Source organism: Montipora foliosa, chromosome 5 (assembly GCF_036669935.1).
Source record: "Montipora foliosa isolate CH-2021 chromosome 5, ASM3666993v2, whole genome shotgun sequence".
NCBI lineage: Eukaryota > Metazoa > Cnidaria > Anthozoa > Scleractinia > Acroporidae > Montipora > Montipora foliosa.
Window position 1 is genome coordinate 1,837,263 of NC_090873.1, and position 17,092 is coordinate 1,854,354.

General features: G+C 39.6%; 1 protein-coding gene across 2 annotated transcripts in view; it reads right to left on the reverse strand.

Moving 5' to 3' along the window:
* Positions 1-14,102, reverse strand: part of LOC138002842 (glutamate receptor 2-like) — a 27,715-nt gene extending 13,613 nt beyond the window's left edge. Inside the window, exons 1-14 of one of the 2 annotated variants that reach the window (XM_068848820.1) lie at positions 14,074-14,102; positions 11,128-11,182; positions 10,810-10,926; positions 9,832-9,963; positions 8,916-9,149; positions 7,730-7,914; positions 7,080-7,127; positions 6,573-6,686; positions 6,255-6,386; positions 5,649-5,753; positions 5,155-5,271; positions 4,098-4,292; positions 2,642-3,002; positions 355-717 (exon numbers count right to left, since the gene is read on the reverse strand). In XM_068848820.1, coding sequence (XP_068704921.1) covers positions 355-717; positions 2,642-3,002; positions 4,098-4,292; positions 5,155-5,271; positions 5,649-5,753; positions 6,255-6,386; positions 6,573-6,686; positions 7,080-7,127; positions 7,730-7,914; positions 8,916-9,149; positions 9,832-9,963; positions 10,810-10,894 — 2,071 coding nt within the window. In that variant the 5' untranslated portion in view covers positions 10,895-10,926; positions 11,128-11,182; positions 14,074-14,102. The remainder of the gene's footprint in view (positions 1-354; positions 718-2,641; positions 3,003-4,097; positions 4,293-5,154; positions 5,272-5,648; positions 5,754-6,254; positions 6,387-6,572; positions 6,687-7,079; positions 7,128-7,729; positions 7,915-8,915; positions 9,150-9,831; positions 9,964-10,809; positions 10,927-11,127; positions 11,183-14,073) is intronic. The other variant, XM_068848821.1, reaches the window with a different exon arrangement.
* Positions 14,103-17,092: the final 2,990 nt, after the last annotated feature.

Consider the following 17,092-nt stretch of genomic DNA (forward strand, 5'->3'; position numbering starts at 1 on the left):
AGTAAGGGGACAAATAACTGTACTATCCCCTTCCCGGAATTCGAACTCGCACCCTCCAAATCTGTAGTACTATGTCTTCACCATTAAACCACAACGAAGAACATACTCAACTCAACCATGTCTTTTCAACATTTACTTTTCTATGATTAATCAATTAATATCTGTGTATAATAACCAAAACTAATCCTAACCTGATACTATTTTTTCTCTATTCTTAATTTAGGCTCCAAAAAAGTTTCTTCAATCGATCTGAGTGGGTATGATATTCAACCTCGGTAAAAAGAGGATCACCTATTTAACCTAGCTTAAAAAGGATTCAACCTGAGAACGGATTTTACCGGCAACGTGTCTTACCTAATTTGAGATCACACGGTGGTTGGTTAGCAATATGCTGGAGCATCGGTCCGTCGGAAATGAACACAAATTTATCCTTCTCCCTCACCCATCGGACACCTTCCTCGACACTTTTCAGTAAGGTACCGTCCCTCTCCATTCTCGACCAGATCTTTTGGTGCAAGTCGTATGTGCTCGACTGGAAAAAGGCGTGGGTACTGGACGAATCGAGGACTCCAACCTGGTAGGAAGTCTTGACGATGTCCTCGAGATTGCCAATAGGATGCTCTGCGTTGTTTACGGTGAAGAAAGCTGCTAGATTCGCAGTGTATGTAGAAACCCAGATGAGAATGCAAAACCAATAACAACCCGCAAGAATACGGCCTAGAAAAAAGAAGAAAAGTAAGAAAAAAGTACTGTTCCCGCCTGCAAAAAAAAGGCAATCAACAGGCATAAATTTTTTGTTTGCAAAAAATCAATAACCTTTTACTAAATGGGAATATTGGCTGGGGTTCGTGGCAGTACGGACCGACAACAAAAACGACCGAGGGCCAATGTTCCCCTGTACTTATACGGTCCCAAGCAAGTGAGGTTAGTAAGTTGTTTATTATATGGCATCGTTTCTTCTCCGCTTGGTGGATGTTCATAATCGTCGTCCATCAGCGAACTTTGAATGGTAACCTTTAACATGTAAAACTAAACTTCACCTGCCATAATTGTATTGTTGTGATGAAAAAATTAAATTCCGCTTTTTAAAACGTTTTTTGTTTCGCTCAACTTGAATTTTCCGGGAAAGAGAGAAAAATACGGAAACGGATAGTTTCCCTGGTAATGGTCCGTACTGTAAAATCTCGACCAAAAACAGTCCAATCAAAGTGCTCCATTTAGCATGAGAATTGCTTGCCATATAATAACGAAACTTATTCTCCAATTTAAGATTATTTTTGTCTTTTCGCCACAACTAAGGAGCAAGTTCTACGACAAAAATCAAATGAAGACAAAGGGAGAATTTTCATAGTTTTAAGACAAGAAGCAGCTTGGACTTTTTCGTTTACTTCAAATAAGATTTAATAAAAATAAAAATAAATAAAAATTTCCGTTTGCCGTCCCTTCAAAATGGGAAAATTTGAAGGTTATAGGAAGGTCAAAAACATAAAAACTTGAACTATTTTAACCATCAATTCATAGCCAAACGCTGAAACCTGAGGAAAATCTCAAGTTTCTAATCATTCGTACGAGCGAACGAACGGGTTTCTATAATAAAAAAATCACTTCCCTGCGATGGACTGGCATCCCATCCAGGGTGAGTAGAAATACTCCTAGTCGCTTCATGCTACAGTAACCGGAGATAAGCCCCGGTCTGATGGGCCTTCTAGGCTCGTAGCAGACTTTTCCATTAAATAGGAAAATTCCAGTTAAAATTAACAGGTATCTTTTTTAAATCAAGGCTTAGAAAGTAGGTCACTTACTGTTTCGTTAACGTAGTTTTGAAATCCAAAGAAATATAAAAATTGATTTTTTGGTTACAGTAGCACTTTAAAGGTCTTTGAAATGACAATGACAATGACAATGAATTCCTCCTTGTGAATTGTGGCCGGACTATATGCAGCAATATTCACAATGGAGTTCGACGACGATGAGATTAGAATAGAACAATGGCGTCCAAGGCATTTCTGGTGAGGGGAGGGGGGAAATAAAGCTGTCGTTTTTTTTACTGCCATCAGGCTGATGGTTTTCGCTTTCTTTCTGGTCAAGGTCGCCAGGCGTGCCTAAGGTCCCTGGGGCCCGTTTCTCGAAAGTCCCGAAACTTTACGGGCCATTGTCGGGTGTCACAATTTCTTCTGTATCTCAAGAACGGAGAGGATTTGATTTAATTCGTCAAACTTCACAGACCCTTTTCTTTTAGTTAGCTTGAAAAGATGTTAAAAGAACGGCTTTCCAAAACAAGTGGTTGGCAGTTCCACAAATGGCTTTTCGGGCCCGAAAAGTTTTTGGGACTTTCGAGAAACGGGCCCCTGGTGTCCTTTTTTGTGGTAATGGTAATGGTTTATACACCGCAACCCCACATACAGTCTCATGGTGATCTACAATTCTCTCTCTGGGGTGAGATCGACCTCAGCCTGTCAGGGTGCCTCTGGAAGCCGCTATCTGTCCAAATTTGATCTCACCCACCTTTTCAACCCAAGCATGAATGTGAAAAGAGGACACACCATACTTTATAAAGGTTTTTGTTGAGTTCTTTTAGAAATCAATATGTTCATCTACTTCTACTTCTTAATTCTAAAACACCGATTGACTACAGTCTCACCTGATAAGCTTCTTGGGGTGTTATCACCTCCTTGTTGTAGCATACAAGCAACTGAGAACCACAGACTATTGAAATAATTGAACTCTTCCGAAGTACCTTTGCCGTCGTCTTGCTTGTAACCATACGGACTATAATAGTTGATTATAAACACAGAGATCGAGATGATGACAATGGTGGCCAGGGTACAGACCCATACTTCGAGTTCAAACGGGTTCATGAACTGCAGATAATCAATTTCTTTTTTTGATGTCTGTTTCCTGATTAGAACATCCTCAGTAAAATACATAAATGGCATCATGAAGTCCACTGCCTTTTCGCGAAGTTCTGTGACAGTTAACGGGGCTACCGCTACGTCAGCGTTCTAAGAATCGACAAGAGTCAGTGAATTAAAGGAAAGGAGAAGCTTCTGAGACATTAACGTTTGTGCAGGAGCATCTCAGTTTGCACAAAAATTCTGCACGGGGGTTTTTAATCGAAACTGAAGTATTCAGTTTTGCAGGTTTGGAGTTTTGATTACGAAGGTACCAAAGGGTACACAGTTCACATGTATGGACAATACAAATAACCGATCGTATGAAGGGAGCAGTGCGGCCCAGTGTTTAGGGCGCTTGCGTTAAGATCCAGGAATCCCGGGTCCAAGACACATTCTGACCACTGACTTGAATTTGTTACAACTAGTCCCTGGTTCAACTTCTCAGTAAATAGCCAACTAGTTTGACTCCCCCCAGCTGGGATTCTTAACAGTTGTTGTTGAATGTTCTGATCTGCCGTAATTGTGTTTCAATGGCCCGGAAAAGCCCCTGTGGGGAGTGGTCAATCATGTATGTATGTATGTATGTATGTATGTATGTATGTATGTATGTATGTATGTATGTATGTACGTATGTATGTATGTATGTATGTATGTATGTATGTATGTATGTATGTATGTATGATTATGCTCTGTTCACTGGCAAACTGAGTGTCTGAAAGTTCAGAACAATGCCTGACTTGCTGACTGGCTAACGTCTCTATCTTGTTTAGTCCTTAATCGACTGGCTAACACAACGACTGACCGACTGTAACGATTTATTTCAAAATTAAGGTACGCCACAAAGGCTTTACAACAGACAACTTTCATCTGTCACATAAGTACACAATTCCTCGCTTTTCTTGCTCTCTCGTGCATACAAAAGTTCCCGGGTATATGACGATACCGCTGGCGTGCTATAAAAAACTACACCGACTGACTGATTCACCGTGAGAGTGCCCGACAATTGAACAGCCGACTGACTGGCTCTGATTGACCGACGATGTCAAACGGAGTGAATAATCTGAGACCTAACTTAAACTGATTGAATGACTGATTCATTGTCTGATTAAGTGATAAACTTATTGACTGACTGTTCAATTGACTAACGGTTTCACTAACTAAAAGATTACTGAGCGATTCACCAAGTCATCAAATTTTACACACCTTTCTATCCAGCTCTCCAATCATCCCGTTCCAAGTCCCATTTTCTGTCAAAGCGCCATATTTTCCATGTGGTACAATGTACACTTCGTACGCAAAATGAAGTGTCCTGGCCAGTTCATTTAACAGGTCCATGCAATACCCTGCATAGTAAACTGTACCATCCTCTTTCTTATTGGCAAAGAAGAACGGTGCATCCTAGTTTCATGAAACAAGAAACAAAAAATTTACCGACTGAGGGATTTTCACTTTATTTACAAAAAAAAATCATTATTATACAAACAAGACCATAGTAGCCCACAGTTAGCATAGCTATTCTAGGCTAGCCTGTTCCAGGCTCCCAGATAGTCAGGAAAACGAAAAAAACTGCGTATGAAAAAGGAGTGGGGCTCCTCGACCCAAGCCCCCACTCGTTTTTCATAACCAGTTATTCTTGGCGGGCCACTTACACTATGACAGTATTAACAACAAACGATCCAAGATCATTGAAGTTCGAGTGACTATTTGAGTGAGATTTTTGTTCAAAAGTTTGTTTAACTTTGTCTCAGTTTATTACCACCGTTACAATCTGTAAGAAAAAATGATACAGTGACGGTTTTGGAGTTCAGTACCAGCTAGTACCTTTATCATAAATATTTACTAATAGCTTTTGTAATTCTGATTGTAATATGCTAGGTACAATAAAACATGTTGTCTTCTCATTGTTTGGGTTGGTTAATGAGTTAGTCAGCCTGTTAGTCAACCACTCAATCAGTCAGTCAGTAAGTGATTACGTCAGGTAGTCAATTAGTCGGCCAATCAGTCAATAAATCATTAGGTCAGTCAATCAGTCAGTCAGTCATTTATTTTGTCAGTGAGTCAGAAAGTCAGTCAGCCAGCAAGTCATTCAGTTAGTCAGCTAGCAAGTCATACAGTCAGTCAGTCAGTCCGTCAGTCTCTCACTGCTCTACATTGCCAGTCAGCTAGTTAATCTATTGCTTTGAAGTAACAGTTAAAACTATTGACAGTCGAAAAATTAACAGTCCCACAGTACATTACTATAGTCTTAATTCACACTCACCAATGTGACAACAGCCCTGATCTTTTTGCCGGCCACCCCAATAGACGATCCTGTGCCCCCATTCGTCCTAATATCTTCATAGAGCACAGCCAGCTTAGTAGAATTCCAGTTGCCAATCTAAAAATAAGAATTGCGTGATCACCAGGTTTTTGGGGTGAAGGAAAGAAAGAATGAATGAAGGGATGAATGGATTTATTAATGGATAAAAGGGAGAGTTAGCGAGTAAATGCATGAACAAACGAAGGAATAAATAAATGAATGAACGAACGAACTGATGAATGAATGAATGTGTGCGTGAGTGAGTGAGTGAGCGAGCGAGTCGGAGTGAATGAATGAATGAATAAATGAATAAGTTAAACAAAAGCTACAAGGCTACCCGAGACTGGATAACGTGTAATTCAAAATCAAGAAAACAGTGTCTTTATAACCACTTTTTCATCGCCCTGGTAACATCCAGTCTCTTACACGAGCATTTTAATAGAGGAATAGCTTACTTTCACGAAGGAATTGTTTCGAAGATTTAAAATTTCCAGCTCTACTGCAGTTCTTTTTCCATCATCATCAAATTTGACAGGACCTGTAATACCATCTATATTGACCTGTTAACGTTGAAAGTGAGATGAAAGCGAAATATTAGAAGAAATGCTGATATCACACGTCGAAAATGCAAATCGAACGCAGGTTTATGACGAAGAAGGAAATTTGGAAGTACCTAGTGGTAAATCTTTCAAAGAGATTATTCCAATTCAATTTAAAATTATTTTATTGTTCACACTTTTAATAATATTTACACATCACACAGATTGTATTCTGACAGAACAAAGGAGGAAAAAAACCGGTATAAGAAAATTAATGAATTCATTTGTGTTCTGAGAACGGATGGCACAATCGGTTAGTTGCCTTGGTGCAAGAGGTCCTGAGTTCGATTCACCCTTGATTCGACTTTTTCGGTGGGGGTGGGCGCTTATTCCAGGCTGAGCGCTTATTAACTTTTTCTACCTTCGGGGTGGGCGCTTATTCGACGTTGGGCGCTTAATCGAATAATTACGGTACATGAATCTTTTGCTCAAAAGATCGACTCAGTTCTCATTTCACTCTACCTTTTTCATGCACTCCAACATATCATTTCTATCTTGCAAAGACACAGAAGATCCATTAATTGAAGAACATGGATGTGTGCTCATTGCTTGCCTAACAACTTGGATGGCATCGTAAGCGAGGCCGACTGTTTCCTGCGATGATACCAAAATAACATTATCACATCAATGCCGAGATTAGTCCTGTTCCGGGACTCCCTCTTACCCCGCCCATTTTCAGGGCGGGGTAAGAGGGAGTCCCGGAACAGGACTATGCCGAGATATAATGTATGTTATAGGGGATCCTCAACAAAAGAAATATTCCAAATTGAGGTAACATACCTTGTCGTTAAATCCAGGAGCAGTTCTCAATTCTGCGCTAGCTTTGTCTTCGATAAATTGAAGCTTCATAGAGAGAACGACGCTGTTTTCGAGACAGGTCAAGTTCATAGGAGCCTAAAGGGCAAAATGAAACGGAACACAAGCAAGGTAAAGTATTGATTAATGAAGGTATTTCGGAATTAGTTTTGCAAAAAGTCAAACCTCTTACAAGCCACGTTAGCTCCCAGTTCCAGGGCTTACCTCAGTTTAAGCATCCATTCATCCCATGGCATCCCCCAAGCATCAATTTCTTCCCCGAGGGGATTTCTAGTACACATCGCTTTGTGACCCCCCACCCCTCATGGCTATTGAAAGACAGTGTGTGAAGCAAAGTTTACCTTCTGAGGAAACAATAGATGGCAAAGAGCCTGAATTCGAACTTCTACTCGAACAATAGAACAAACTTCAAAAAGGCATTTCAAAAAAAGAAATCTCAATACACTTTCAGGAGAAAAAAAAGATGATTACCTGCCCCTGAACGATCCATTTGAATCCAGCTTTAACATTACACGGCTTCTGTTGGCAGGTAAACAAAGACAACAAGTTTCCGCAATAAGTTTTCTTATAAAGCTCCGGAGATAGCTGTGGTTTTAAAATTTATGTCGGAATAGCGCACCGGTGGCTCAGTCGGTTGAGCATCGGGCTGCGAGGTCGTGAATTCGACTCTGGTCGGACCAACACTCGGGGTCTTTAAAATAACTGAGAAAAAAGTGCTGTCTTTAGAATGAAATCTGCAAATGGTTAGACTCCCTAGTCTTTTCGAATAAGGACGATAAACCGTAGGCCCCGTCTCACAACTCTTCAATTTTCATAATCATGTGGGACATTAAAGAACGAACACAACATTCGCAAAGATTAGGGCATTGAGTTCCCGGCGTTGTTGTCTGTCCTCTGTAGTATGTAGTGGGAGGGTAAATGCTCGGAGACATTAGCTACATAAAGCTACTCTAAAATGCGAGGATAAAAAATAGGGTGATGATGATGATAGAACGTGCCACAAAGAAAAAATCTAAGTTCGTTCTTTTGAGGAATGGCCAGTTCTAACATTATTTGTTCCAAAGTTTGACACCCTTTAGGGGCCGACATTTTCTATATAAGCTAAATCAATATCATTTTACCTCTTGCATGAGCGACTTCATTATTTCCGTGCTTGTGTACAGTAAAATCATATCCGGGTCGAGTTCCGCAATTTGCTGCATTATTTGTGATATCACAACTTTCTGAGGAATTTGGAGAAGCTGTACGGTAAACTTTAAACTCTGGGATATGGCGTGGAAGTACCCAGCTTCGTGTAAACGAAATTCTAAAAGAAAAGAAAAAATTGTAAACGATTTTGTGAAAAATTGGTGACACAGAGGAGAAGGGAAGGAAAAAAGGCCGCACGAGAATCTGTGACACTATGAGAAAATAATGAAAAAGGAAGGTAGAACCACAGCCGATAAATGAAGATAAGAAAAGCATTCGTACACGTTACATTCAAAAAATAAGAAAGGATGTTGAGTAAATTGTCCTCAACGAAAGCGTTTGAGTCGATATGATAAATGAACTCACAATCGCTTCTTTTTTTTTTTCAAATTTGCCGGGCGGCGCCATCTTGAATAACTGTGGCGTGCTGCTGATATAAACACTCTGCTGGGAAAATTTTCTAAAACTATTGTTTGCGAACATTTTCCTCTGGTTTAAGTTACTTTTTACTTGGAGAGTAGGTTTCCTTTATGGTAGTCGAATAGGATGAAGGTCAACAATTCTTTTATAATTTCTGTATCATCTTCAGTCCCTGAAAATACTGTAATTATTTATGTCATATGAGGTTCTTGCACACTTTCTTCATGCTTTTTATGAATTATGAAGTATTTATTTTTACATTAGCAACCCTGGACTGTCTAAGGCCGTTTGCGGATCTGGGACCGTTTCTCGAAAGTCGCGATAGCATTCCGTGAAACTTATGATAACTTCACGGAAACGTCTCGATGACTTTTACGGGCTCGAAAACTAATCTAAAAAAATACGATCCATTCGTTTTAGAAATCTGACCTTTAAGCACATTTTTCAAGACACGACAAACAGCATACTTGCCAAGTCCCACGCATCGAAAAGGCTTCGGTTTGAAGATACATTAATATAAATGCTCCCCGAAATACGCCTAAAAACGGTTTCGGAACTTTCGAGAAACAGGTCCCTGACCAGTGTATTTGGTAGAAGTCATAAGAAAAAAGAAGAGATTTCTGAAAGATTTCTGAAAATATCTACTACGTGACCCATTTTATTGATTATCAAACATTTAATCATTAGAAGAGCTCTTACCATCGAAAACAAGTGCAACTTTTGTCCAATGAAACGTATTGAGTATGTCAAGCGAAGCGTGGGCATAGGCTTTATAGCTCGCTGACAATTGTAACGTCTTTTCGCATGGTTCGAATGGTTGGATGTTTCCATGGAGGCGGATCAGAGGAATGCCTGTCACCGTAGATAGTGCGCATGCTTGAGTTGTCGCATAGCTTCCCTCGATAAGACTTAAAACGTTCACAAACAATGAAGCTGTAAGCAAAAACAAAAACGTTTCTTCATTATTCAGTCGAGTTCTATCCAGTTGTGGGACACTTCAAACGAAAATCAGTTTTTCTCGCATACACAAGACGCCTGGGTGCCTGGGTGGCGTTCACTCCACCCCCATTGTGGGGGTGGTTAGGTTAAGGGAACACTGCTCTTGCTTTGAATTGCTTTGCTAAGTGATTGGTTAAAAGAAACCTCGAGCCATATTCACTGCCAATCGGAGGCGGTATGGTAATTGATTGCATTCCACTGGCTCATGGGGTGTTATAGTTTTACAGCAGAAAAATCCATTCAGGTTTTACAGCTAAAAACACATCAACGTTATTTAAGGACGGTGTCTACTATTTTTATTGCGCATACGTTCTGCGCATCTCGAGATACTCGGATTTCCTATTGCTAGTGCTAATTAATACAGGGATATTTTTGCGCGGTTCAAAATTATGCGGAGAAAGCAGAACTTTTTACAAATATCGTTGATTAATTATCTTTGAAAAATGCGTGGTTACCCCCAATTTTTCGTTTTGGATTTCAACACTTTTTAAGATCTGCTTTTCCCGCATATTCAGTAAACCGCGCAAAAATACCTTTGAATTAGTAGGCACCGTCCTTAACAAATGAATTGCTAAAAGCCGCCGAGGTTAAAGTATTAATTCTTCTAGATGCTTACCTTGGTCGATTAAGCTCGACTCATTTGTGACGTTGAATATTTTCCGAGTTATTGTAACATTACCAAAAGAAGACGACGTGTTCAAAGCGACAGTCATTGCATGATATTCAATTGGAGATGCGTTAATAACTCCTAAAACGAAGCAAATGATGCCATCAAATTCAGTCAGCGTATGCATGTGTGATATTCTTGCTGATATATGCATCTCGTGACGTAAGTAAAGCCAGTTCTAACGTGAACAACAATGCAAACGCCGGAGCAAGCTAAAACGCCAGCGACATTCACACTTAGCTAGAACGCCAACACAAGAAAGTTTAAATAAGTAGCCGAGGTGGGATTAATTTTTATCAAAATAGTGGCCTGACGTTGACGTCATTGAGGTTCCAGCTTCAACCGAGGTAACACGAAATTGGTGTTTTTACTTTCCACGTGCGGTGGAACAAGTACAACTGCAAGTGCAAGTGCGCGCCAGCGCTTGTAGGCGTAGTTCAAACGTGTCTTTCCATAAATTAGCTTCGCGTGTCTAAACTAGTGTCCATAACCCACACAATAGTTAAATCTGAGCACTTCTCCTGACCAAAACAAAAAGCGGAGTAAAACTCGCTGGACTAAAGTGGTGAGTTTAACAGAAATAGTGTCGGGATCATTTGGAAACGACCTCAGTTATTCTCCGAGGAGGACCTCAAAACTCTCGTTTTCGACAACAAAGATGACAGATATTTTCATCTAGAATTTTTTTCAAAATGAAGAGATTTTAACCAAATGAAACTCAGGCTAATCCCCTAAGCAGAAAGTCTTCGAGGGGATATGCAAATAATATGTAACTGAAAGAAGAAACTTTACCGAAAATTTGGCGCCAATCACTTCCACTAAAAATGGGTGTAAAGATATCATTGGCCTAATCTGGATAAAGGAATGTTGTCCAGTTATCATCTGTAGTTGTTAGAAGACCAATCTTAACCCACGCAAATTACCTACCATAGGTATGTTTATTCGAAGAATTTCCTCTTTGTGTTAATGAACTTATTAGAATCAGCACGCTGAGGATGGCCTTAGTCTCCATCCTAGATTTTCCAACGAGCTACGTTCGAGGTCCTAAGGAAGTAGAAGACAACTTAAGGTCCTAAAGAGATAAAAGACAACTTAATTCTTTTTCCGTCAGTCCTGGTTTAGACACAAAAACATTAAGCAGACATTTTGATGCTATTCTTGCTCCAGTTATCAATGACTTTGTTTTTTTAAATGACATTCAAAAACTCATTAATAATTCATGAGCGAAACAGCCTATCAGCTCACCGATACTTCTTTATGGGACGATTTTACTCACTTGACCAGCAGCCATATTGGATTACTGAAACAAAAGAATGCATTTGCATAAAAATAGAGTTGACTTCCCGGAGAATTAGTTTGGTACACTATCATGGCCGCCATTCCTTTGTTTAGGTAAACCAACATGGCCGCCGTGACGTCATGTGAAAACACTCTATATGAAGCATACTTAGAAGGCATAGCTTAGTATGCTAAGTGATGTTTTCCTCTCACAGTTTGAATCTTTGTTCGGACCCCAAAGGGACACGCTTTTGTGGAATGGTACGGTTTTTGAAGCCGTTCAATAGCGATATTTCTTGTTTACAAACATTTCCGTCACAATTCTTTTGATATTCAAATTTGCCAACCACGAAACAAAAGAAGTCATTGTTTCAAAAGCCAATTGGGTTGTGGTTTGCATATTAACAACAATGGGTGACGTCACGATAAACATCGTTATAAACTCGCAGGTCGTGTTTTATCGGGCCTAAAACCACTCATGGTTTAAAACCGATAAAAAATTCCTGCTCCTTAACACATTTTTACAGAAGGAAAGAATTTGACGACCACTGTAATGTCAAAAGAAAACAAATTAATGGTTGATTCAAAATATGTAGATTTGGTTTTATCACACGAGTTAATAAAGTTAAATTAACCCATTGGCTCTCAGGAGTGATCAGTATGTAAATTCTCTTCACATTTTCAGTGAAACGTCAGTCAGACAGGTATTGAGAATGAAAATTATTATCAGGTTAAGGGGTGCGATCTTGATATAACACCAAATTCTCATGATTACCCAACAAAAAACCATACGCTACTAGTTGGGAGAATGAACGTTCATAGCTCACAAATCTTTCGTGTTTCACTTGCGTTAAAAGTTCTCTGGTGTAACATACTTTAAAACTCGGCACTTCTACAATTACTAAGCTTTCAGAAAATATGTACTTTATTGGGGTTTGCGTCAAACGTGGGCCCACGAGGCGGCGTCAACAAATGGCGGTCATTTGGGATTTACTGACACCTTAAGCGTTGTGTTGACTTGGCACTTCCAATGAACGCTGATTGGAAGTAACTTCTTTCCCAGTCCCTTGATTCGAGGTTGTATTGTAAGAATACTTTTACTCATGCGTAGTTGCAGTGGTTGTCTAATGACTGACGCCATTTTCCTTTCTAGAAACACGCAGTTTTTTGCTTTAACGTCTACGAACAATTAAGACGTCCAAATGTTAAATTAAAAAACGGACAATTGTTCCGCACCTGCGGCATGCATTTAAGCGCTTTACTTTAAGTTCTCTCCCCAGAAAATAAACAACAAGAGGGTTCTTGACGAAAGGGTGACAATAAAACAAGAAAACTTTCTTTCTCCATCCTTACTTCAAGACCGCCCCTAGCGTTTTAATCATAAGATAATTTGCTTTGGAGGTATAAATTGAACAAGACGAAAAAAACTCGCGAAGGATTTGGGAATGTTTCTAGACGTATGCAAATTCTGTTTGTTTAATTAAAAGACTGTGTCTCCGTAAATGTTGCCACTGTAATTGCTTAATAAACTCCCCACTGTTGATTGGATGAGACCGCGTCCATAAGTTGCTGGTGACTTTTTCCAATCAACACAGGTCAATTATCGTTGAAGATTTCCTGTTAAAAGAAGGTTGTTTTCACTTCCTTCAAATACGTTGCTCGTATCTCAAGATTTTTAGATTTAGCGGGCCGGATTCTTCATTAAAGCCCACTTGACTTCAAAGTGTTTTCCCGCTTGTATCAGCAGACCACTAAGAAAATACTCGGTATTTTTTTTAAAGTTAATAGGTAATAGCACCTCGTTTTAATTCCCGCGTCCATGTGCCACTACGACCAATAACGGCCCAAGAAATACGTTACTCAGAGGTACTTTATATATTTCCCGTAATTTTAAGACAGTCAGCAATTTTAACAACAGAATTTATTATAGCAACTTGAAAACTTTATAGTATGCCATCTCTTTGGTTTTAAAATATTAATTCGTTTTCTTTATGCAAATTTCTTAACAATAGAAACATTGCTGGGTACTATCCAAATTTGTTTTTTTTTTTAACTTTGTCCCAAGGACCGCTGGGTCAGTGGATTATGTTCTGTAAAGCATGTTTTGCACTGTAGATCTAGACTGAGGAGAATGTTGTTTCGTATAGACGAAGGATAATTAGACAACTTCCCATGCAATATTTCACGGAAAACGCAAAAAAACCCGATAATGGTTTAGTCAATTGTGAGAAACCAAACGCAAAACGAGTTTGGGTCATAAAAGAAAGGCTTCCCTCAAGTAATTTATCCATTGATGACACAATGATACAAACAACAACTTAGAAAGACATATTTTGTTGTAAATTCTTTAGCAAACAGAGACAATCTAGCGTAACAGATTCAAGGTCTAATTAAAGAGTTTCTAGGGCTACGGTATATGTCATTTTGATTACAGAGTAAAGAAAAAAGTTTGTAAGCAGCGTATGGCATTAAAACGCCAAATAGTCGTTTTTTCTCAGTTTTGGGGAAAATGGTCTTCATCATTTTCAACAAACTCCAAAACAGTTTATCGTTGGAATTAGTATACAATACCGAGTCAGGCCTCAGTTGTTCAAACTATGGATAGCGCTATCCGCCTGATAAATCACTATCCAGTGGATAAGTCGTAGCGAAACCAATTGCGCTATTCAGTGGATAGTGATTTATCTGAGGGATAGCACTAAACGCTATCCATCGTTTGGACAACTGGGGCCAGATCAAATCATCTTCGTATCATTGATAGCGGGCTAAACAAGCCTATGACTAATTTTTCCATTTATGGTATAAGACACCGAAGTCTTGCCTCAGTTTTACAGACAACGCTTCCATAAAAGAAGTTAAAGTTTTTAAAAAATTGGTTTACAAAACAAGGTATAACATATTCTCAAAACTTACTTACGAATTATTCTGTTCGTCCCTTTTCAACCTTAAAGACTTCGAGTCTGCAAAGCAATTCAAGTTATTTCTCAGTAAACGTTATCACTGGCACAGTGCATATGTTACCAGGAATGACAAATTTAACTTATATACCTAAGGCTATGTATTTTGCAAATGAATTGGTTTCAACTGAAAGCTAATTTTGCACTTCTAGTTTATTATCGGAGACACCTTATCGCGTCAGCACCTGCCGAAGTATTCATTACCTTTATATAGATTGCAGAATGCACAGTTTGAGGCAGTGAGCGACTGAAGGTACCCCGTCACCCATTATAAGTCATTGGTCTAAGTTCTACGGATCTAATTGAAAATTGCTTTCGAGCTGTCATAGTTACATTAACCCTTAGTTATTATAATTGATACCCTTTGTGTAAAAAAGTGCAAAGGTAATTTGCTAATAACTATACATGTTTTGATTATTTTCTACCCATTTTCAAGGATCAAATACCCTAAACAGACAATTATGATTTTAATCGAAAAGGAGACCCATACCACAACACCCACGTCTCTCCTAAGAGCAATCGTTTCTTCAGTCTGTCAGCCTTCCTGCCAAATGGTGTGCCTCTTAGCCAATCAAAGAGCACTGTCTTTAGTTTACGTCACAAATGCATAAATTAAACACGAAATTGTTGTTATCCAGAGGCCCGAGCAACCGGCTTGAACATTTGCTTCATTAACATCCGTCCGATTTTGGTTGAACGATGTTGACCGCTGGGGTGGGGTGGGCAAACGGTTTCAGCACATTATCAACCGCGTCACAAGAGGACCGGTATTCAGTTCCGGGCTGTAGTCGCGGTTTTTACTACGGAAACGGCCATGGATACGTCAATGAGAGACAGATTAGTGCGCACGCGCGCACCCAACAATGTTGAAAGCGGGGCGAAAAACTACTTCAACTTCATTCAACATTCGCGATAACAAAAGAAATGTTGAATGGTTGTTAAAGCAAGGTTTACACGCGTAAGGCCTTTGCAAATGGTTTCTGCAATAATTTGCTTGGGCCTTTCAATTTTGTTGAACGATTTTGAACGATGTTGACTGATGGGGTGGGCAAAAGGTCTCAACACGCTTTTCAACTCATTCTACCGTCATCGATTAAGCTTCCTTCCAACTTGCTTCAACGCGGTTTACAGGAGGAGGCAAACGGTTACAACATCATAGCTGTTCAACAAAATCCAACGGTTTATGATTATGCAGGAAAGGTAGATCTTCCCAAGTGTTATTGAAATCCAAAAAAAAAATTGGGGGTAACCACGTATTTTTCAAAGATAATTCATGAACAATATTTGTACAAAGCTCTAAAATACAAAGCAATGTATGGCGTTCTTTCTCAAATTGAAGCTCAATTATCGCCAAAGAATGCATGGTTACCCCCAGTTTTCTTTTTGGATACCACGAGTACTTACTAAGATGCACTTTCTCTGCATGGTTTTAAACCACGCAAAAATATCCCTGCATTAGTAAGCATCACCGAAAATTCGAGGAAATCCGAGTATCTGGAGATGAGCAGAACGTGACAACAACTAAGCCGAGAATTCAAAACAACCGCTAAAGTGGAGTGCCCAGTTGTTTATTCCCAAGTGCTGCGCTAATGGCTATGACTTTTTGGTTTTCCTTTTGCTAATCACCAATGAGATTTAAGCTGCAAAAATGGAGGTTAGAAGAAAGGTAAAGAAAAAAAAGCTATAAAATCAGTGATGAGTGGAAGGGTGGAAACAGCGATTAAATTAAAATCACTCGACAGGAACCTAAATAAATACCAAAGGATAGAATGGTATTATCGGATAGCACGCGAATTAACCCCAGCAACTGATAAATTTTCAAACGGATCAAGTGCTGATGTAAAAATGATAACTAACATAAAGAGAGTAGTTTAAATTAAATGAAGAAATATTAGCTTGTTGAACCAAGAGTTGTGCAATTTCTTTCTCAGGATGCTCGCCGATATTTCATTTTCATGTCAACACTGAGGGAATTCCAAACCTTTGTACCCTGATAAATAAATGGGATTTTATTTAAGACCCAGAGGGCTTTTATCGTTTTTAAAAAACCGTGCCTTGGAAGATTAGAGGAGGTAAAGTGTGTCGGCTCGACTTGATCATGACTTTCCTAACAGAATAATAGTCTTGAATATACCATTATCATAAACTTTCAAAAGTTTGCATCTCCGATTTTCCTGTCCTTCTAAATGCGTCTCGTGAGGCAATTTCCCCTGCTAGCAGCGGTCTCTTTTCAGCAGACGAGTACGGGAAAAAGAGACCTCTGTCATGGGTCGAAACCAGAAACCCATAAGGGGTTCAAACGTGTAACGGCCCCTCGTGTGCTGGGAAACAAGCTTCTGAATATTCAATTTACTAAGTATCATATTTGGAACACCAAGAGAGAAGCATTCAACCAATCAGTTCGCAAGACTGACACCGTGATGCAATACCACCAATGTTCTCGCGCGAAATTAACTGGAACGAGGGGTTTCCAAATATGGTACTTAGCACTGAATATTCGGAAGCTGTGAACGCGCGTTACACATTTCAATCCTTACGGGTGTCTGTCGAAACCCAATCTGATCCAACCGCCGTCCAAAACCTTGGACGGCATTCTTCAAACCGCATACCCCATGATATGTTTGCTGACGGTGACTTTGGCCCACTGTGTCCGGCGCATTCATTTACAGTGATTCCGCTGTCGTTAAGTGAGTCCACATAACATGAAGTATCACGTGATCATTCGGTCTTTAGTAACCGCCGCTCGTGCTCAACACAGTGAGTTTCGACTCATGGCAGTGGTCTGTAAGCCTGAAAAAAGACCCATGTCAGAAGAGAAGAGGCAATCATTTCAGCATTTTAAAGTGACACCGTAACGAAAAGATGTCGTGATCAAAAGCGAATCTCCCCTGCTAGCAGCGTGATGCTCAAATTACATTGTTAGCTTGGGGTACCTGTGGGTAAAATTATGATCAGCTGTGCAGATAGAACGTACC